The following is a 20,369-nucleotide window of genomic DNA, read 5'->3' as shown; positions in this document are numbered from 1 at the left end:
TTATCCCTGGCACCAACAGTTCAGAGCTTTGCAGCACTGGTACTTCTGGGTTGACACCCCTGGCAGACTTTTGCTCCTGAAGGGCTGTGGCCAAACTGTCCATCAGGATCCTAGCAAATGTCCACAATGGGGTGCAGAGGTGGGTTTTGATGTAAATCTGTGTCATAACCTCAGATCTGCTAGTGTGGGAGGTGGGAGAAGGATGCTAACTGAGCTCAGGGTCAGCGAGCATTAGTTCTTGGGTTAGGGTTAATTTTTTAACTTCTTTTGGATTCCTTAATGATAGAGAGAGTGGAAGCTGCTTTACTTTTACCACACAATTTCTGTTTGAAGAAATTTAAACGTGTGAGGAGTTGTGGGGATTGGGGAAAATGTCTAGTCTGCCATCTTGCTTTTCGCATGACCTAAAAATTGCAGTGGATCAAAACAGAAATGAGAAATTATGACAGCAGATTCTACAGCCTATATAGCAAAAATAAGGGGCAAACAAGATGAATTAAAATCTGTAAAGGCAAGTGTCACCAAAGAAACAAAGGAAAGAACAGATTGAGAATGCAAATACCTCAAAGTGAAAGACAAACCTAGAAGAAAAAAAAAAAAGAAAATATGCTCACTATGCAAGCAAAACATACTGATCTCAAAGACAGAATGTGTAAAGACAAACTAAAAACAAATAAAACTCTTACACCATGATGCAGGAAATAAAAGGACAGAACTGCCCATAACTCCTGAAAACAGAAAATTAAATACGATTGAAAGAATTCCTAGATCACTTCCAGGGAGGAAAAAAAAAAAGGCTGTAAACTCCAAAACACATAGTGATTAAATTTAATCATTCAATTCAAAAATAAGTTCTGTAAACAATCAGGAGAAAACCCTTCAAATACAAAGGAAATGAAATTCAACTAACACAAGGCTATTATGTACCAAGCATACAGCATATGAGGGAATAAAAGGATGTGTTCCAAAGACCATTGGAGTTCAGGATGCAGCCCAAGGTGACTTATTCTGAAAATCTGAGCTTAACCACAAATGAAAAAAAGATGAATACTTAATAATAAAGAGAAGTTTGAAAAATTCTTAGAAAGAAAACCAGACCTGAAGAGATTATTTGCTTAACATCCCAGACAACAGATATGCAGGAGAGGTGAATGAATTCAACAAGCAAAGATAGCAGCAGAGAATAAGAGATTCCTTGGGAGAGGGGGGAATGTATTTGTAAGTTTACTAAAACAGTGACTTTCATTTGAAAATTTCTGGCTATCACTTATAAAAATTACAAAAATGCATTGGGTGGTTTAAAGATATAACTTCAATACATTATTATGAGTCAACCTTCAGGTATTCACTGCATGTCTGAAACCCCAGAATGTGGTTAATTTTAATTTATGAGGATAAATGAAACATAACTGTTAAGAGAAACATGAGAAAACTAAGAACATTCAAACCCTAAGTCATGGCTAGTGAAATTTTGCTATTTAAGTAAAAACTCTTGTGATAAAATTTAATTTTGTTTTGAGTTTTGATTACATGCTTGATTGTCTGAATTGTCATTGAGCCAACAGTCTACCAGGCAAGGAGAAAATGGCATGTGCTACACAGTCTTAGAATTCCTACAGATGTTTGTCTGTTCCTGGGAAAAGTTGCGGTGATGACCTTGGCATGGCCTAAGGTAGTATCCACTCGACTACCTTTCCCCATTGTACTATTTCCTTTCTGAATAGGTAATTTCCCCACCTGGTCAGTACTGAGCCTGGTTTTTTAATACCCTGTGAATAATGTGGAGCTTTACGACCCTACTGGTTGTAGATATGACATGTGCCTGGAATTAAACACAGCTAAGGGAGTTTTTCCCCTGTTATGGTATATGTCAGGTCAGCCTGTGCCCTTAAGGGGACAAGTCTTGATATTATTATAACTATGTCCCTCTCTTTTCTTTTCATATTTAATATCTAAAAACAGCAGGTGAGCACTAGAAGTTCTGCAAGTACAATACTAAATCAATCAGTAGATTGACATTTAACATTTGACAATTAATATCTCTAGTTACTATAATAGGATGTAAATATGAACAACCTTACAATTTTGACCTTTATTTGTGGTCAAATTATAAAATAGACATGATGCTCTCCTAAGGAAGGATTGCACAAAGTAAACAGACAAAAATGTAATATAAAAGTTTTCTAATTAAATGGAATAAATTTTGAGAATTACACTGTTTTCTCTAAAAACTAGAATATATAAATACATATATTATTGACTTCCAAATGTGTCTAATATGGAAATTCTGGCTTTGATTGCTGTTCCTGCTGATGTTTTAATAGTAAATTCTCAAAACTGAATTAATGATTTTACATATAAAATTGCAGAGCACTTAGGTGGCACAGTGGAGAGAGCCCCAGACCAGGAGTCAGGAAGACCTGAGTTAAAACTTGGCCTCGGACACTTACTAGCTGTGTGACCTTGGGCAAGTTACTTAACCCTGTTTACCTGAATCTCCTCATCTGTAAAATGAGCTGGAGAAAGAAATGGTGAACCACTCCAGTACCTTTACCAAGAAAACTGCAAATTGGGTCATGAAGACATTACTAAAATAACTGAACAACAATATAAAATTGCACTGATAGTTATTAAGGAAGTAGAATTATTTTCTCCTTTTCAAAGCTTCTGTCTGATCATTTTAAAAGACAGAAGGGTTTATTTTACAAGTTAGACTCTCATAATTTTTTTTAAAAAATTCTTATATCAGGTACAGGGTTTAGTAAAGATAAAAACAGTAAGCTGTATATGAAAACTGAAATTCTCTAAAGTCTCAGGTTCCTAATGGCTTCCTAATTTAATGTTCTTCCTATAGCTCTTATGGTTCTTAATAGGATCAGAACCATAAAGCTTGAACTGGTTTTCCCTACATGAACAAGTTATTGGAAAACCAAACTCAAGAGGTTGTATTACATTGTATTAAATCTTGTTACTAGCAGATTTTAGCAAAATTACCTAAGAATATCTGTGATTTGGAATTAGAGAAGCAAAGGCCCCTTCAGAGTTGTCCATGAATGAAGCCTATTCCAGAATGTCCAAGAGAAAATATTTCCAGGGACCAGACAACTACATGGGACTTCTGAGATTCAAGATGTGCTGATTAAATGGACATTGGGAGTGAGTTACTAGGATACAAGGACACTTGATGTTAATGATTATCACTGAAGTATTGCTTTGACTTTTTGTTTCATAGTGTTTATGTTTGCAGAGTTTTCTTGATTACCTTAGTGACATGCAAATCTCCCCTCTCAAAATTAGTCTACTGTGAACCCTCTAAATATTTCAATCTGTAGCCTTAGTTTATCTACAGGGTCTATTTAACAAGATTTGTATATCATCACTACTGTTCTTAGACTCTGTGTTAGCTGGAGTACTAAGCTATGTGAGAGGATGATTCCCAGTGGTCTTTTCTTGGTATATAATGTTGATAGTAAGCATAAGCACATTAAAAACCTTATAAATTTGGTTTATAGATAAGTGATCCACAGGGAACAATGACGCAAAGTGGGGAATTGAAGGAATTGTGTGAATTGAATGAACCAAACTGATTCCATCTTGTGACTCAATTCTTCCCCGTGAATCAAAGTGAGGAATTGAAGGAATTATGGGAATTGAGTGAACCATACTGATTCTATCTTGTAACTCAATTCTGGAGCTAGCTCACTTCCCTTTCCAATCAGATTCAAAGATCAATGCAAGGAATTTTTTCACAATTATACATCTCAAAGCAACCTTATATGAAACCTTATGTCTTATGTGAAAACTGGCCTTGTACTGGTCAATTAGTTACTGTTTCCATGTTCCTTTTTTTCCTTAAACATTTTAATTTATTATTTAATTATTTTTCACATTCTTTTCTTTTTAAATTAAGTTCTAAATTCTCTTCCTCCATTCCATAACCACTGAAAATGAAAGCAATATGACATCAATTACACATGTGAAATCATGCAAAACATATTTCTGTATCACCATATTTCAGGGGAAAAAAGCAAGAAAACAACATGAGAAAATTATACTTTGATTTGCACACAGAATTCTTCAGTTCTCTTTCTAGAGATGGATAGTGTTTTTCATCATGAGTCTTTTGGAATTACCTTGTATCATTGTATTGATCAGAGTAGTCAAATCTTTCACAGCTGATCATCATTACAACATTGGTCTGTACACAATGATATCCTAATTTTTCTCACTTCACTTTCTATCAGTTCATGCAGGTCTTGCCATATTTTTCTGAAACCACCCCGGGGCCTCATCATTTCTTATAGCACAATAGTACTCCATCATATCATATGCCACAACTTGTTCAGCCATTCCCCAACTGATGGGTATCCCCCTGATTTCCAATTCTCTGTCATCACAAAAAGACCTGCTATAAATATTTATGTACATATAGGTACTTTTCCTTTTTCTTTGATCTCTTTGGGATATAGACCTGGCAATAGTATTTATTGCTGGGTAATCACAGTTTTATAGCCATCAGAGCATAGTTCCACATTGTTCTCCAGAATGGTTGGACCAGTTCACTATTCCACCAGCAGTTCATTAGCGTACCTATCTTTTCCTCATCCATCCCCTCCAACATCTGTCATTTCTGATAGGTATAGGGTGGTATGATCATAGGAGAGGTATAGTCACTGCTCTCCTGGTCTGTGCTCTGGTCTTTACCCAGGAAGGGCCCCCTGCAACCACAAGAGCTCTTCTTTGTGCTGGAACTGTGACCAGAGCTCCTGCTTCCTTGTGATCGACGACCACAGCTCCTCTCTGCCCTGAAATTGCGACCTAGAACTGCACATGGGCAACAGAATTTCTAATCAGCTTCAGCTATACCCAGTACCAGCAAAGGGACTCCTATAATCTCTTTCTGACCAGTTGTCTGACCCCCTTACTGTCTGTGGGCTAAGAGCTTCCAAAGCTGCTGCTGCAGTGACCACTACTGTCTGGACAGGCTCCAACCCAGTGTCAGACTTCTCCTGCTGATCTCTCAAATTTTCTTAGGCCTGAAAAATGTCTCATCTAGACCTTTTTTTGGCTCTATCACTCCAAAATTGAATTTGAGGTGTTACTTCAAAGTTGTTTGGAGGGAAAATCTGGGAGAGTTCAGCTGGATGGCTGCTCCTAATCCACCATCCTAACTTCTCTTCCATGTTCTTTTGATTAAATACAGACACCTGGGGGAGTGGGACAGCTCTTTTTCCGATTTCAGGGAATTGTACCTCTTTGCTCTCCCTCTCCTAACCTGAAAAGTCCCTAATCATTCCTCCCAGGAGAAATCACAATACTTAACCTTGTATCGTGGTTTGCATACTGTTAATTGTTTTCTTTTTTTTCTTTTTTTCTTTTTTTTTAAGGCAATTGGAGTTAAGTGACTTGCCCACGGTCACACAGCTAGTAAGTGTCAAATGTTTGGTCTAAGGCCAGATTTGAACTCAGGTACTCCTGACTTCAGGGTCAGTGCTCTATTGACTGCGCCACCTAGCTGCCCCCAATTGTTTTCTTTTAATGCACAAACATCTATCTTCCCCTGCATTCAGGGTCCAGTGCCTATATGAAGAGGCCTGGTCCTAATTTGTTATGCAGTTGGTATGTGCTGCTTAATAAATTGATATTCTAGGAAGCTTGTACTTTTGTTTCTTCAGTTATTTCAGAGTTCACTCATCAGAGAAGAGAATGCCATGGGAGGCTTGAAAAAATACAAGAAGATTAAGAAGAACAACTGCTTTGGAAAATAGAATAGAAAACTGAATTTAGAGAGGCAAAGAATGATGGCCTTGCTGTAGTAAGGGTCTAATTGAGATTAGATAACATAAATTTGTAGTGGACACAATCAGATCATGATTTCTTCTACCTCGGTCCCTCAGGAAGTAAATAAGAATGAAGGAAGTAGAAGATGGTGGCAAATTCAGAAGCAGAGCCAGGAACAGAACATTAAACATAAGATCATTTTTGCGTGTAGTGAATAGACTAAGGAATTCAAAGTTTAGGTATCTGTGGGAGCACCAACATGTAATCTTGAAGTCTCTTAGCATAAGAGCAGAAGAGAAAGAATGTGAGGTAGGCAAAACTGAGTAAAGAAGGTAGATGTCCTTGGGAGTCAGTAGGGAATGGCCCAAGGGGGATGGATCTAGATTGAGTGATTGATTTGAATAATGAATCCACAAAGGATGAGAGACTGCTAAGTAATGGTAGTACAGGGAGAGTCTGGAAAGTCAGGAAGTAAGGAATATTTTGACTGCATATCACTACGGTATCTAACAAAAATGGAGTATTATTATTACAGAGAAAATATAGGCAAAAATTCCAATAACTAGTGAGAAAATTATGTGTACTTTAAGCCCTGCAGGTTTTTAAAGGTTGTGTGGCATGACAGACAAAAAAATTAAGTACTCATTTTAACATCACTGATTATTCTCATATTACGTATTTTTAACAGAACAGAAAAAGCAACACTCATGGGAAATGCATCACAGTAACTTATTTATTAAGCAAGTAAATTTTGTCAGATTGTCTGGCAAACAAATTGTTAAAAAAGTAAAAGAAAATTGCTGCATGGTCTAATTTTTCCCCTTAAAATTATTTTAGCATTTTCTTTGTTTTGAAGAGTTGCTTACTACTGCAAAGTAAATTATCTGCCTCCCTCAAATAGAGCATACAGGTTTGCAAAGATCAGTATTATTCTTTAAAAAATAACAGATCCTGTCACTATTAAGGAATGCAAAATGAAAACACTTTTAGACAATATGTCCTCTTCAAATTCTCAATATCTCATATACTTTTTGCTCATCTCCAAACACTAATGTTGTAAAAAGGATTATTTCCTTTGCTGTACTGTAACTTATTATTTATGAGTTAAGTTTAGAGCTACCTATGTACAGTTTTATTCTCCATCTTAAAACATTCCTCTAATAATTTTTAATGTCTGAAAAGTTATTTATGATAAATATCATTCCCTTGGTCAACACACATAAAAAGAGTATTGGTAACAAATGGATTTGTGACAGATCAAATTTTCTTGGTTAACTAGGGTCAGAATTAGTATACAAAATTATTATTCCTCCACTAATATTCTCTCATCTACTTCAAAAATTAAAAACAATTGTATATTTCTAGACAGATGGCAACTGTGCTTGGCACATGGTGAGGACCCAATACTGTTCATTCATTCATTCATTCATTCATTCATTCATTCATTCATTCTGTCTCTTTGTATTCCTCAATACCCCAACCCTCCAAAATACCTAAAACAGTACCTTCAACATAGTAGACACACAATATATTTCTGAATGAATTAATCAAATGCCAATGGAGCTCTTCCCTTTCGTTAAAAGTAGAAAAAATGTCCCATAAATTACTTATAGGAATTTACCTGCAACTGTGAGCTTGGCTGTTCTGCTTACAATGGTTCCAAGGCTTTCCACAGTGGCCACACACTGATAATATCCTTCATCAGGCTTATTGTGTTTGGAATGCACCACACTGTTAATCAACAAAGATCCATCTGGCAGGAGCTGACGCCGATCATCTGACATCAAGTTCAAAAAAGTTCCATCTTTCTTCCATTCAATTTTTGGGGAAGGTTCTGAATATACTGAGCAGTTTAGAATAACAGAAGATCCTCGAACTGAAAGGGTATCCACTGGTTCCACGACAAAATATAAGGGAGTAAACGTTCTTACACTGGCCCCTGTATAAACAGAAATGGGGAGAGAGAAAAAGTTAAGAAATTTTCATCTAATTTGTGGGGGGGGTTATAAAGTCAATTAACTACATACCTTTAAATTTTTTCTACTAGACTAAAAAACATATTTAAAAGTCACATAAAACACACAATACAGAAAAGTGCATAGTTTCCCTATGATCAAGAAGTGAGATCAAATATAAACTGCTATGGGTGGCATTTAAAACTCTTTCAAGTCTGTTTACAAACACTCTCCTCCACGGGTTCTGTGGCCCAGCCATTCAGGTCCTACTTGCTATAGGCACGCACACATGGCCTACCATCTCTGTGCCTTAGCACTGACTGTCTCTTGTGCCTAGCATGCTCTGTCTCCTCACCACCTTTTGAGACCCTTGGTTTCCTTGAAGACTGAGTTCAAAGGATACCTTCTCTCTGATAACTCTTCTAGTCCAGCCAGTTGCTAGCATCTTTCCCTGTAAGGTTACTTTCATCTAGTACATATATTACTGTTCTCAGAGCCAACCCGGCTCAGCAACTTGCTGAAGTTAGTGCAGAAGGACAGTGAACAGACTTTGCCCTGGATCACAAAACTTTGAGAGCACTGAAGCATTACAGGTCCCCAGCCAGAGATATTTTGGATGTCCTGAAAAAACACAATGCTTAAAAACCCCAAGAAAGCAGCAGAAGGTCCCAAGAAGACAAAAGCTTCAGCTCAGACCTTCCTGCCAGAAATGTACAGAGTGAGGCCTAAACACAAAGCTAAAAGTTAGGAAGTAAACTGGAATCATGAGCCAAAAATAATAATAATAATAATAATAATTCCACCACAAAAAGCCCTTATGGTAAATTGGAAACTCAAAACAGAAGTAGGGAATGACTAAAAAATATCTATAAAGCAACATTTCAAAGAAATTTCCAACTTGACTGAAGTCCAAGTCTCAGTATTCCTGAGACAAAGCATAATTTTTAAAAAAGAGCTAAAAATGATTTTAAAGCCAAATTGGGGGGGCGGGGTGTAAGAAAAGAAATGAGTGTTATGGAAGACACAGAAAGAGAGTAGCTTAGAACAAGATGTATAAAACCTTACTCAAGAAAATAATTTCCTGAAAATTATAATTGTTCCAATAGAAGCTAGTTACTCCATGAGACATCAAGAAAATTTTAAAACAAAGTGAAAAGACAAAAAAGAAAAAGAAAATATATCTCATAGCAAAACTGACCTAAAAAAACACAGATAGAAAACTCAAAAGCTTATGGAAGTCAATGTTGAAAACTAAAAATAAATTAATTTAAAAAAACAAATTTAAGAATCATTGGACTACTTGAAAACCACAACCAAAAAAAATAACCCAGACATCCTATTTCAAGAAATTGCAAAAAAAAAAACAAACCCAAAAACAAAAACAAAACACCATTTCCCAGGACTCTTAGAATCAAAGGACAAAGCAGACATGGAAAGAATCAACCAGCTACCTAAAAGAAATCCCCATACGAAAACTCCCAGGAAAATTATCACCAAAACCCACAACTTCCATATCAAAGAAAAAGTACTGCAAGCAAACATAAAGGAAGAATTCAAATACCAAGGAGCCAGGGGCAGGACCACACAAGATTTAGTAGCCTCCACTAAAAAGGAGTGGAGAAGTTGGAATATGATATTTAAGAATGGAAAGGATATAGACTTAAAGCCAATAGCATAGCCAGCAAAAGTGAGTATAATACTGCAAGGGAATAAATGAAATGGAAAACTTCCAAGCATTCCTAATGAAAAGACTTAAAGCTAGGTAAAAACTTGAAAATACAAACACAAGGGTCAAGAAAAGCATAAAAAGGTAAACATAAATGAGCAATCACAATGTAATAAAAAAGGAGAAACTACTGACATTATAAAATGGGAAGATGATAATACTCTCAAAACTTATTATCAGGGATTATAAAGGGAATATAGTTGCATAGAAAGTTTGGATATTGGTTCTGTTAAGTTTTGATTCTCCCAAAATAAGAATGCAAAGAGAGGGGAGAAATATACTGGGTTGGGGGGAGAAGAAGAGAAAGGAAGAATGCAGAAAATTATCTTATAATTAGTGTGCCCGAGTAGAATGTACCCTCCACAAGGAGGGGTGGGAAGACGCAGGTAACATTTAAACCTTCTCATAGTAACTGGCCAAAAGGGGGAAGAACACACATGTGCACACACATGAGCATATATACACACAAAGAGTTGGGTACATTTCACCCAAAAAAGAATCAAGGATGAAAGGAGAGAATAAGGGAAAACAGATTAAGGGAGGGATTAGTTATAATCAGAAGAAACTCTTAAAGAAGGAGAAACATGGCGCAGTGGATAGAGCACCAGCCCTGGATTCAGGAGGAGTTGAGTTCAAATCTGGCCTCAGACACATAACATTTACTAGATGTGTGACTCTGGGCAAATCACTTAACCCCATTGTCTAACCAAAAAAAAAAAAAAGGAGAAACAAAGAGAAGGAAGAGCATAACAGAATAGTATGAAGGGAAACATACAATAAACAATCGTAACTGTGAATCTAAATGAGATAAATTGATCCAATAAAACAAGAGAGAATGAATTAGAAACCAGAATCCAACAAAATGTTGTCTATAAGAAACATACCTGAAACAAAAAGATCCACACAAAATTTAAAATAAAGGGTAGGAGAATCTATTATGTTTCAGGTAAAGTTAAAAAAAGGCAGGGATAGTGATCATGACCTTGGAAAAAAAAAAGCAACAGTAAAAATAGGCCTAATTAAATGAGATAAACAGGAAAACTACATTTTATTGAAAGGTAGAACAGACAATGAATTAATATAATTTCTAAAAAAAAAAATGAGCCAAATGACACACTATCAAAATTCTTAAGGAAGAGGATGTAATAAATGAGGTCACAGGGAGAAATAGACAGCAAAATTATAACAGTGGACAACCTCAACGTACCCCTCTCAGACCTAGATAAATGTAACCAAAAAATAAATGAGGATATTGAAGGATCTGAATAGAAATTAGGAAATCTAGATAAGACAGATCTCTTGGATACTGAAGAAGAATAGAAGTTAATATATTTATTTCTCATGTGGGCACAGCACTTTCACAAAATAGCATGATAGTATGAAAATCTTGTAAAAAAATGGAGAAAAGCAGAAGTATTACATGCATTTATCATAATGCAATAAAAATTATAATCCAATAGTCTTTTCAGCAAAGAGTAAAAAATTAATAACTTAATTCTAACAAATGAATGGGTCAATGAACATCATAAAAATAATCAACAATTTTCATTAAAGATAATTAAAACAATGAGACAAAACACCAACATTTTATATACATTCAAAGCAATACATCCAAAAAGAGAAAGAACAGATTAATGAATTGGGCTTGCAACCAAAACAAAAAAACAAACAAACAAAACTAGAACACTTTACAAATTAAGTCTCCCAAATTAAACACCTAAATGGAAATCCTGAAAATCAAAGAAAAGATTAACAAAACTGAGAGCAAAACCAAAATTTTTTAAAACCACTGAATTAGAAGTTTTAAAAAAACAATAAAATAAATTACTAACTTTTTAAAAGAGAATTAAATTGTCAGAATTTTTTTTAAATGGTGTATTCACAATCAATGAAGAAAAAAATAAAAGAAATTACCAGGTACTATTTTTGCCAAATTACATGCCCCGCCTCCAAAAAATCTAAATTAAATAGATCACTATTTACAAAAATATAAAATCTCAAGATTAATAGAATAGGAAATAGAGAACTTAAAAAACAGGATAAGATCCTATCCTAGAAAAGAAATGGTTCAAGCCATAAATGAGTTTTCAAAGGAAAACAAAACAAAAGAAAGAAATCAGATAGATTTACAAGACTAGAAGGGGAAGAATTCATGACCAAACAAGCACCAGAGAGGTTCATAGGAGTAATAACGGACAATTCTGATCACAGGTTCTACCAAAATTTTAAAAAACAATTAATTCCAATACTACACAAACTGTTTTAAAAAAAAAAGGCATTAAAAGAAGCAGCCCAGCCAAATTTCTTCAATGGCGCTGTGGAGGGCGAAAGATGAAATGAATGAGGAAACAGAGGTTCAAGGTTCTGAGCACATATAGATTTATTAAACAATGCATGTCAATTGCTCAACAAATCAGAACCAGACCCCCTTAGCTGTACCACTGGACCCTGCATAGGGGAGACAGATTTTTATACATTAAAAACAATTAATTAAATGAGAACAAATAATTAAAAGAAAACAATTTACCAGGATGCAAAATTAGGTAATCCAATTTCTAACTGGAAGAAAGATTAAGGACTTTCCAGGTTGGGATGGGGAGAAGGAACAGGTACAATTTCCTGAAATTAGAAAAAGTGGCGTTCCACTCCCAAGCGTCTATATACAATCAAAGGAACATGGAAACAATAACTGATTGATCAGTGCTGAGCCAGTTTTCAGATAAGACACACGTACTGCCTGAGACGTATAATCGTGAGAAAACACCTTGCATCAATCTTTGGATCTGAGTAGGTTTCTAGTAAGCATAAGTCACGTCCTTAGTTAAGGGTCTTTAAACAGCAGGTACAGGTGGCCCAACTTCCAAGCCATGCAGGGCTAGGTTCAAACAATGGAATAATAAGGTTGTCTCACAATTCCTACAATTGAATAAAGTTTTCTCACAAGACAGAAATTGGACTAAACAGAAGAGTAAGGAAAGCACGCTAGCTCCAGAACTAAATCACAAGATGCTGTTCTAATCCCCTCACCACAAATATGGTCTTAACTCTTAAACTAGGGAGATCCGAAACAGAAAGAAAACTGTAGGCCAATATCCCTAATGAATGATAATGCAAAAATTTTAAACAGATATTAGCAAGGAGACTACAGTAGCCCATCACAGAGATACACACTATAACTAGGTTGGATTTATACCAGGAATGTGTGGCTGATCCAATTTTAGAAAAACTATAAACATAACTGACCATATTAATAGCAAAAACAACAAAAATCATATGATTATATCACAGATGCAAAAAAAGCTTTTGGGAAGATACGCTCATTTTAGTAAAAAACAACAGAAAACAAGAATGTGAGCTTTCTTTAATATAATAGTTTACATATCCAAAACCAAGAGCCTGTTCTATGTGCAACGGGGATAAACTAGAGGCCTTTCCAAAAAGATCAAGTAAAGCAAGGACGTTCATCATCACCGCTATCATTCAATACAGTGCTAGAAATGCTAGCTACAGCAAGAAAGCAAGAAAAATAAATTTAGGGAATAAGTATAGGCAAAGAGAAAACAAATTATTTTTGCAAATGATATTATAATTTACTTAGAGAACCCTAGAGTCAACTAAAAAACTATCTGGAACAACTAACAACTTCAACAAAGTCAAAAGATATAAAAACAAACTCACATAAATCATTATTACTTCAGTATATTAGTAACCAAATCCACCAGGGGTAGACAGAAAGAGAAATCCATTTAAAATAATTACAGATAGCATAAAATGATTAGGAGTCTACTTGCCATCACACACATAGAACTAGAAAAACACAATGACAAAACACTCTCTACACAAAATAGGACCTCTAAATAACTGAAGAAACACTTCTTAGGTCGGCTGATCCAATATAATAAAAATGATCACACTACCTTAATTAATTTACTTGTTCAATGCCATACCAATCAAACTCACAGAGAAAGGGGAAGGGAATAAACGTTTATATAAGTGCTTATCGTGTGCCAGGCACTATGCTGGGCATTTTTACAAACATCATCTCATTTGATCCTCCTAACAATCCTGTGAGGCAGGTGCTGTCATTACCCCCATTTTGCAGCTGAGGAAACTGAGGCAAAGACCGGGTGATCTGCCCAGGGTCACGTAGCTGGTAAGTGTCTGAGGCTGGATGTGAACTCAGGACTTTCGGACTCCACGCTACCTATTCCACCACCAGCTTCCTCAAAGGATTACTTTATAGATTAAAAATTATAAAAACAAAATTTATTTAGAGGAACAAAAGGTCAAGAATATCAAGGAAAATCAAAAGGAAAAATGTAGAAAGGAAGGGAAGCTAGCAGAATCAGATCTCAAATTATACTAGCGAGCAGTAATCATAAAAAGACTTTGGTACTGGGCAAGAAATAGAGGTTTATGAGTGAAACTGATACAGTTCACAATACATAGAATATACGAGCACAGTAGCCTAACGTTTGTTAAACCCAAATATTCCAACCATCAGAACAAGAATTCACCATTTCACAAAAATGTTTAGGAAAAATGGAAAGCAGTCTAGCAGAAACTAAGCATAAACCAACGTTTCCTACTACTTAGTTGCTGTCCTTGCATTTGAAGAGGCCCAAAATGACATCATTATGTCAGAGTCAAGGTACAGCATGTCCAACTGTGGCTGATCAGACCAACATGAGCTCAGAAGGCTCTACTGTAAGTCAGACACTAACAGTCCATATGAACATTTGGAGTGGAGATGTCTCTAAATTTGTACATCTTACTTTTCTTTTGAGCTACTGCAATTCTGCTTTGCTCATATAGCACAGCAGTATATGGGCTTTGATATGGGCTGCTGGGCAGTCCTGCACCAGTGTCTCCGATGTTTCATACTGATTTCAAAATTTTTCAGAGAGACCGTGAGAAGATCTTTGTCTTTCTTCTTCTTACCTCCATGTATGTGCTTGCCTTGGGTGCGTTCTTTGCCAAATAGTCTTTTAGGCAACCAATAACATGGCCAGCCTGTCAGAGTTGCCCCTTCTGCAGCACAGTAAGAATACTTGGCAGTTCAACTTGAGAAAGGACAATTTTGCCAGGATCTTCCATAAGCCCTCAAAACTATCAAAAGCCTTGGTCAGATCAATGAATGGTACATACAGACCTCTCTTCTGCTCCTGGCATTGAAGTTGCTGGGCCACAAATACCATGTCAACCATTCCTTAGCCCTTTCTGAAGCCCCACTGGCTCTCAGGTAGATGACCATCTTCCAGGTAAAGGATCAGCCCATTAAGGAGGATTCTGGTAAGAACCTAGCCAGTAATGACTAAGACAGATTTTCCCACCCCACCCCAGTGATTGTCACAGGACAACCTGTTGCCTTTTCCTTTATAAAGATGGACAATGGAGGCATCCTTGAACTCCTGGGGGGATAACCTCCTCTTGCCATATAACCCAGAAAGTTTCTATCAGTTTTTCTATTAGTGGATCCCCTGCTTTGTAAATCTCAGCTGGAATCTCAGCACCAGCAACTTTGCACATGAGAGGAACCTAATGGTATTCAAAACCTCTTCTTCAGTTGGAAGTCTGGCTAGAAAGGGGTTGACTTCAATCTCAGGTATACAGTCAATGACCTGAGCATCAGTTAATGGTGGTCTGTTGAGAACACTATGTTAGTGTTCAGCCCATGTCTCCAGGATCATGTCCTCAATGTGGTTCTATCAGCACTGAGTAGTTGAGATGCACCATAGGTCTTTGGCCCATAAATAGCCTTCAGGGCATCATAAAAATGCTTTGGATAGTTATTACCAGCATAAAACTGAATTTCATCTGCCTTCTTAGTGAACCAAGAATCCTACATCTCTCCAAGCTTTGCTCACACTTTATTTTTGATGGAGTTAAATGCTACCTTCTTAGAGACAGATGAACTACCCTATTAGTAAACCATTTGGAATTCTCATTTTTCATTTAGCAGCTTCTGAATTCCCCCATCATTTTCATCAAACCAATCTTAATGTTTGTGAGTGTCCTGGCCCAGATGAGTAAATGCAGTGTCATACACCAAATCTCTGAAAGCTCCCACTCCCTTTTCTGCTCCACTGTTGCCAATTCTATGTTGCCTCAACTTGCCCTCCAAGGTGGCAAGTAAACATTTACGTCCAGAGAAGCACTCTAATCCGGCGACATTTAGTCTTCTGGTAGTCATCCTGCCTTGGGACTGCTGCTTTTGTTGAATGCAAAAGTTTAGCTTGGAGAGGATAAGTCTAGGACTGGTCCAGCACTCTGTATCACACGTTATCTTTATCACTCTTACATCCTATCTCTTCTCCTTACAATGACCTAAGTCTATTAAATACCGATGTTTGTTGCTAGGGTGCACCCATGAAGTTTTATTGCATTTAGGTAAATGGAAGATAGTGTTGGTGATGAGAAGGTCATGAGACACACATATCTTTAGAAGTAAGCAACCAGTGATATTGCTGTTTCCAACTCCATTCCTCAAAGGACTCCCTGCCATGTGCCTACTCGTGCCTATTCTGACGTTAAAATCACCCAGAATCACAAGCTTGACTTCCTCCAGGTCTTCATAAAATTTTTCTTTGACATCATCAGGTTTTGTCATGGTGGGAGTATACACACTAATGATGGTGTGGCACTTTCCTGAAAAGGCAATCACATTGTCATCAGCCTTTTTCACTCCTTTTGGGAGACATATAAGCTTGCTGAAAAATTAGTTTTGATTGTAAAACTTAAGCCAGCTTCACAGTGGTCCCCATCACTGCAGCCACTCCAGGAAAACACATACCAACAATGAGTTTGGTGGGCTGGCCTTCATTTGCCAGCCTTGTTTCACTCAGGGCAGCTATTTGGAAGCAATACCTGCTAAGTTCTCTCATACCATGAGCTGCTTGTCTTTCAGGGATACCGGATTTCTTGTTGTGCATAAGCATGCTTATATTACATGCATCAAAGGTGAGTGGAATCATCTTTGCAAATGTTTTTTGTACATTTGTGTGTGTGTGTGTGTATGTGTGTGTGTGCGTGTTTGTGTGTTTTGACCACAGAGTAGGACCCCTGCCTGCCATGGTAAACAGACTAGGATTAAGTTAGATGAAGCAATTTCTAGGCTATCTTTTCTAGCCCCTTCTTCATGCCAGGAGGCAAGCAGTGTGGTAATTAAAAAAGGCTGCTCAGACACCCAGTAGACTGCTGAATCCTACTGCAGCTTCAGTCTGGTAAGAAGATGACCCTTTGGCCTGAGCTGCCTGTGTGCAGGGTTGTGACTACAGCTCCCAATGTATCCATATCTGCTGCTTCATCACTTCCCCTTCACCACAGGGCTTTGAGGTAGGTAAAAATTTAAAATGCTATGTGTGATAGATACTTTTTGTTTCATGCAGAAATTGGATTTAAGTGAGGAAGATAGCACAAAATCATTGGCCTCACTCTCTCTTCCAGAGTCACCATAGTACAGCGGCAGGACAAAAGTAAAAACAACTGACAGTGGCTGGAGATGCAGTGGACAACCTGGGCACAGCTTCTGCTTCAGCCACCTTCGTGGTTGTAACAAATTGTTCTCATCTGCCCGTTCCACTTGGGGTAGACACCCCTCTAACTCACGTAGAGTTTGAGGCCTATTGGTTACCCTTAACTTGGTTTAGCTCATCTGTCAAAACAGTTTACCAGGGCGTGGTCACTGCACATGTTACAGCTTCTTGGAGCCACAGGTGAGAGCTGGGTGGCAGGTAGATACCAAAGATGGAAAGTTCCCTTGAAAAGGGCTCAGCAGCCCTCACACCAGAGACTAGTCCTCTCTGAACACCTAACAATGCTGCTCATACCCTTATACTATTTACCAAGACACACTCTAAATGGGTACATGATTTAGACATAAAGACTGATATCAGTAAACAAATTAGAGAAGCAAGGAAGAAATTAATAGTCAGATCTATGGATAGGGAGGAGTTCATGGCCAAACAAGCACTAAGAGCTTCCAAGGAATAAAAATGGACAATTTGATTACACATACTTAAAAAGGTTTGGCACAAACAAACCCATTCAGCTAAAATTATAAGAGAAACAGGAAAATGAGCAAAAAAAACCTTGGCAGCAAGTTTCTCTGATAAAGGTCTTATTTTTAAGATAGGGAATCTGATTCAAACTTAGAAAAATAAGAGTCATTCCCAAATTGATAAATAGTCAAAGAATATGACTAGGTAGTTTTCAAAGGATGAAATCTAAGTTATTAATAGCCATATAAAAATGCTCTAAACCACTAATAGAGAAATGAAAATTAAAGTAACTCTGAAGTATCCCTATAAACCCATCAGATTGACAAAGATGACAAAAAAGGAAAATGAAAAATGTTGAAGGGGATGTAGGAAAATAGCTACATTAATGCATTACTGATGGAACTATGAACCATTCCAGATATTCTGTAAAACAACTTGGAACTAAGCCCAATTTGACCCAGTGATACCATCCGACCCAGTAATACTGCTAGTAGTGCTATACCCCAAAGAGATCAAACAGTGGGAAAGAACCCGTATGTATAAAATATTTATAGCAGTTCTTTTTGTGGTAGCAAGAAATTGAAACTGACGGAGTGCTCTACAATCGAGGAATGTTCGAACAAGTTATGGTTTATCAACGTAATGGAGTACTATTGTGAGAAATGATGAAGAGAATGGTTTCAGAGAAACTTGGGAACTTGTGTGAATTAATACAATGCACAACGAGCAGAACCAGGAGGAAAATATATGCAATAATAACAATATCAGACAATTTCTAAAGACTTAGGAACTTTGATCAACACAATGACCAACCACAATTCCATAGGATTCATGATATTAGATGCTAATCACCTCCAGATTGAGAGGTGATGGACTCAGACTGAAGATTAAAACATATTTTTTTGACATGGCTAATGCACAAATTTGTTTCGCTTGACCCATATATATATATATATATATATATATATATATATATATATATGTATTTTTCTTGCTTTCTTGACTTGGGGGGGGAGAATAATGCAATCCTGAAAATAAAACAGAACTTAGAAACTCAAATAAAATAAAATATCATTGTTAACTTGGAGAAAGATGTTTCAATTGAATAATAAAGGCATAAGTTAGATTACAAAGAGTAAAGAAGGGTATCTGAAGAAAAACGTAGACAACAAGTATAAACATACTTTTCTAGTTTGGATATGAAAGAGGGCAAATATATAGCAGGGTAGCTTGGTGGGATAATAGGACCAACTGAAAGTCTTTTGAGAATGGAAGCATGCTTGTAAACAGTAGAAAGGTGACAGTAAACAAGCAAAGACAGATAATGGGGAAATCCTGGAGGAAAAGGAAATGGATAGGGACAGATGTACAAGGGCACAAGTAAAGAGGCAGGCACTTGCCAGGGCTACTCATTCTTTTCTCTTGAGACTTAAACAAAAGGGCAAAAAGCCAGGGGTAATGTTGAGGTAAGCTGGAATGTAGTCGTCAGTGAAAAAGAGGAGCTCTCAAAGGATAACCCCTACTTTTTCAGTCAAACATCTGTCCAAAATTTCTGCTGTGAAAGAAGAAAGGTGATGGTGGAGATGATTTGAAAAGAGTTTGGGTGACGGTCATTTAAGTTTTGAACAAATGCTAATGGCAGTGGGATAGAGTGAAGGAAGAGTAAAAGGGCTTGTATGCAGTTGGGAGGGCCCAGTTCAGAATACACCAAGCAAATCTATAACTCCTCCAAGAAGTTAATGGAACATCATATAGAGTCACTAAACAACTCCCAAAATAATGATGATATCTCACAGGACATCACCATGAAAATCCCCTTAAATTTATTCATTAATTAAAACACTTATAAAATTAATTTTAAAGTACAAATTTGTAGGGGAAACCTAGTTTTCCTTTTTTAAAAAAATGAAATGTCATCTAATTTATTTGAAAAAAAAGCAATAAAACATGGGAGTATTAAGTGGTAATTATACATATAGGTAAACCTAGCTTGCTCCATGTTCAATTAATCTTCAATTATTTCTTTAGTTAAAACTCAAATGTTCACATTGATTGTATTTTATTACAGTATTTCTAAAGAACAAAGGTAGAGGACTGCATTTAAGTATTGTTATTTGTGATTATAACTGCAAAATATCAATGTAAACAATTCATCAAATTAACCAGAAATAATTGGAGGGTAAGTATAATGGCTCAAACAAGTATTTATCATGAATGATGGAAATGGAAACACTAATGTTCCAAGACTGAAGAAGATCAAAATGCTACAGAACCAGATGACTGAGTGCCAATGATGCTCCATGCCAATATTCTCCAATGATCAATAAAGGCATCTTTCCCTTGAGATTACAGACAATGAAGGAAGAACTAGTTAGACAATAAGATAATCACTTATTAAAATTTAAAATACCAGACAACTAGGACCAAAAACATATTTATAGAAAGAATTTCTAGATTTTATCTATTCTGTTCCTTAGGAAGGAAACAAAATTACTGACAATTTGTTCTTTGATTATCTATATCCCCTTTCAAACCTCAAAAGGCGATTTGAGTTTTAACATATAAAAAATTTGCCATTTATTTAAAAAAATACCTAATATCTAGCATTTACAAGTGTTTTAAGGTTTACAAAGCATTTTGCAGGTATTATCTCATTTTATTCTCACTACAACTCTTATATTTACAGCCTGGGAAAGATAGGAAGAGCCAGTCTCAAAAAGGAAAAAAGTATAAAACAAAAAATAGGTTTAGTCAGCATCTTATACCCTAATAAGTGTCAAATGGGTACAGCTTAAGTCAAAAAGCTTTTACTAAGTACCTACTAGGAGCCAGGAACTATGCTAATTACAAAAAGTCATATAATCCTTTAAAAGTTAGAGTAGAACTGAAAAAGGAACTTTTCAGAAT

General features: G+C 36.5%; 1 protein-coding gene across 1 annotated transcript in view; it reads right to left on the bottom strand.

Annotated features, from left to right (window-relative positions):
* The window catches only part of NEO1 (neogenin 1), a 291,634-nt gene that overhangs the window by 206,379 nt on the left and 64,886 nt on the right, over positions 1–20,369 (bottom strand). Inside the window, 1 exon segment of the mRNA XM_078150794.1 lies at positions 7,403–7,720. Coding sequence (XP_078006920.1) covers positions 7,403–7,720 — 318 coding nt within the window.

The sequence above is a fragment of the Phascolarctos cinereus genome, unplaced genomic scaffold, assembly GCF_003287225.1.
Source record: "Phascolarctos cinereus isolate Bilbo 61053 unplaced genomic scaffold, phaCin_HiC Scaffold_3;HRSCAF=262, whole genome shotgun sequence".
NCBI classification, from domain to species: domain Eukaryota; kingdom Metazoa; phylum Chordata; class Mammalia; order Diprotodontia; family Phascolarctidae; genus Phascolarctos; species Phascolarctos cinereus.
Note: the sequence above shows the minus strand (reverse complement) of the source record. Positions and strands in the feature narration are given on the sequence as shown.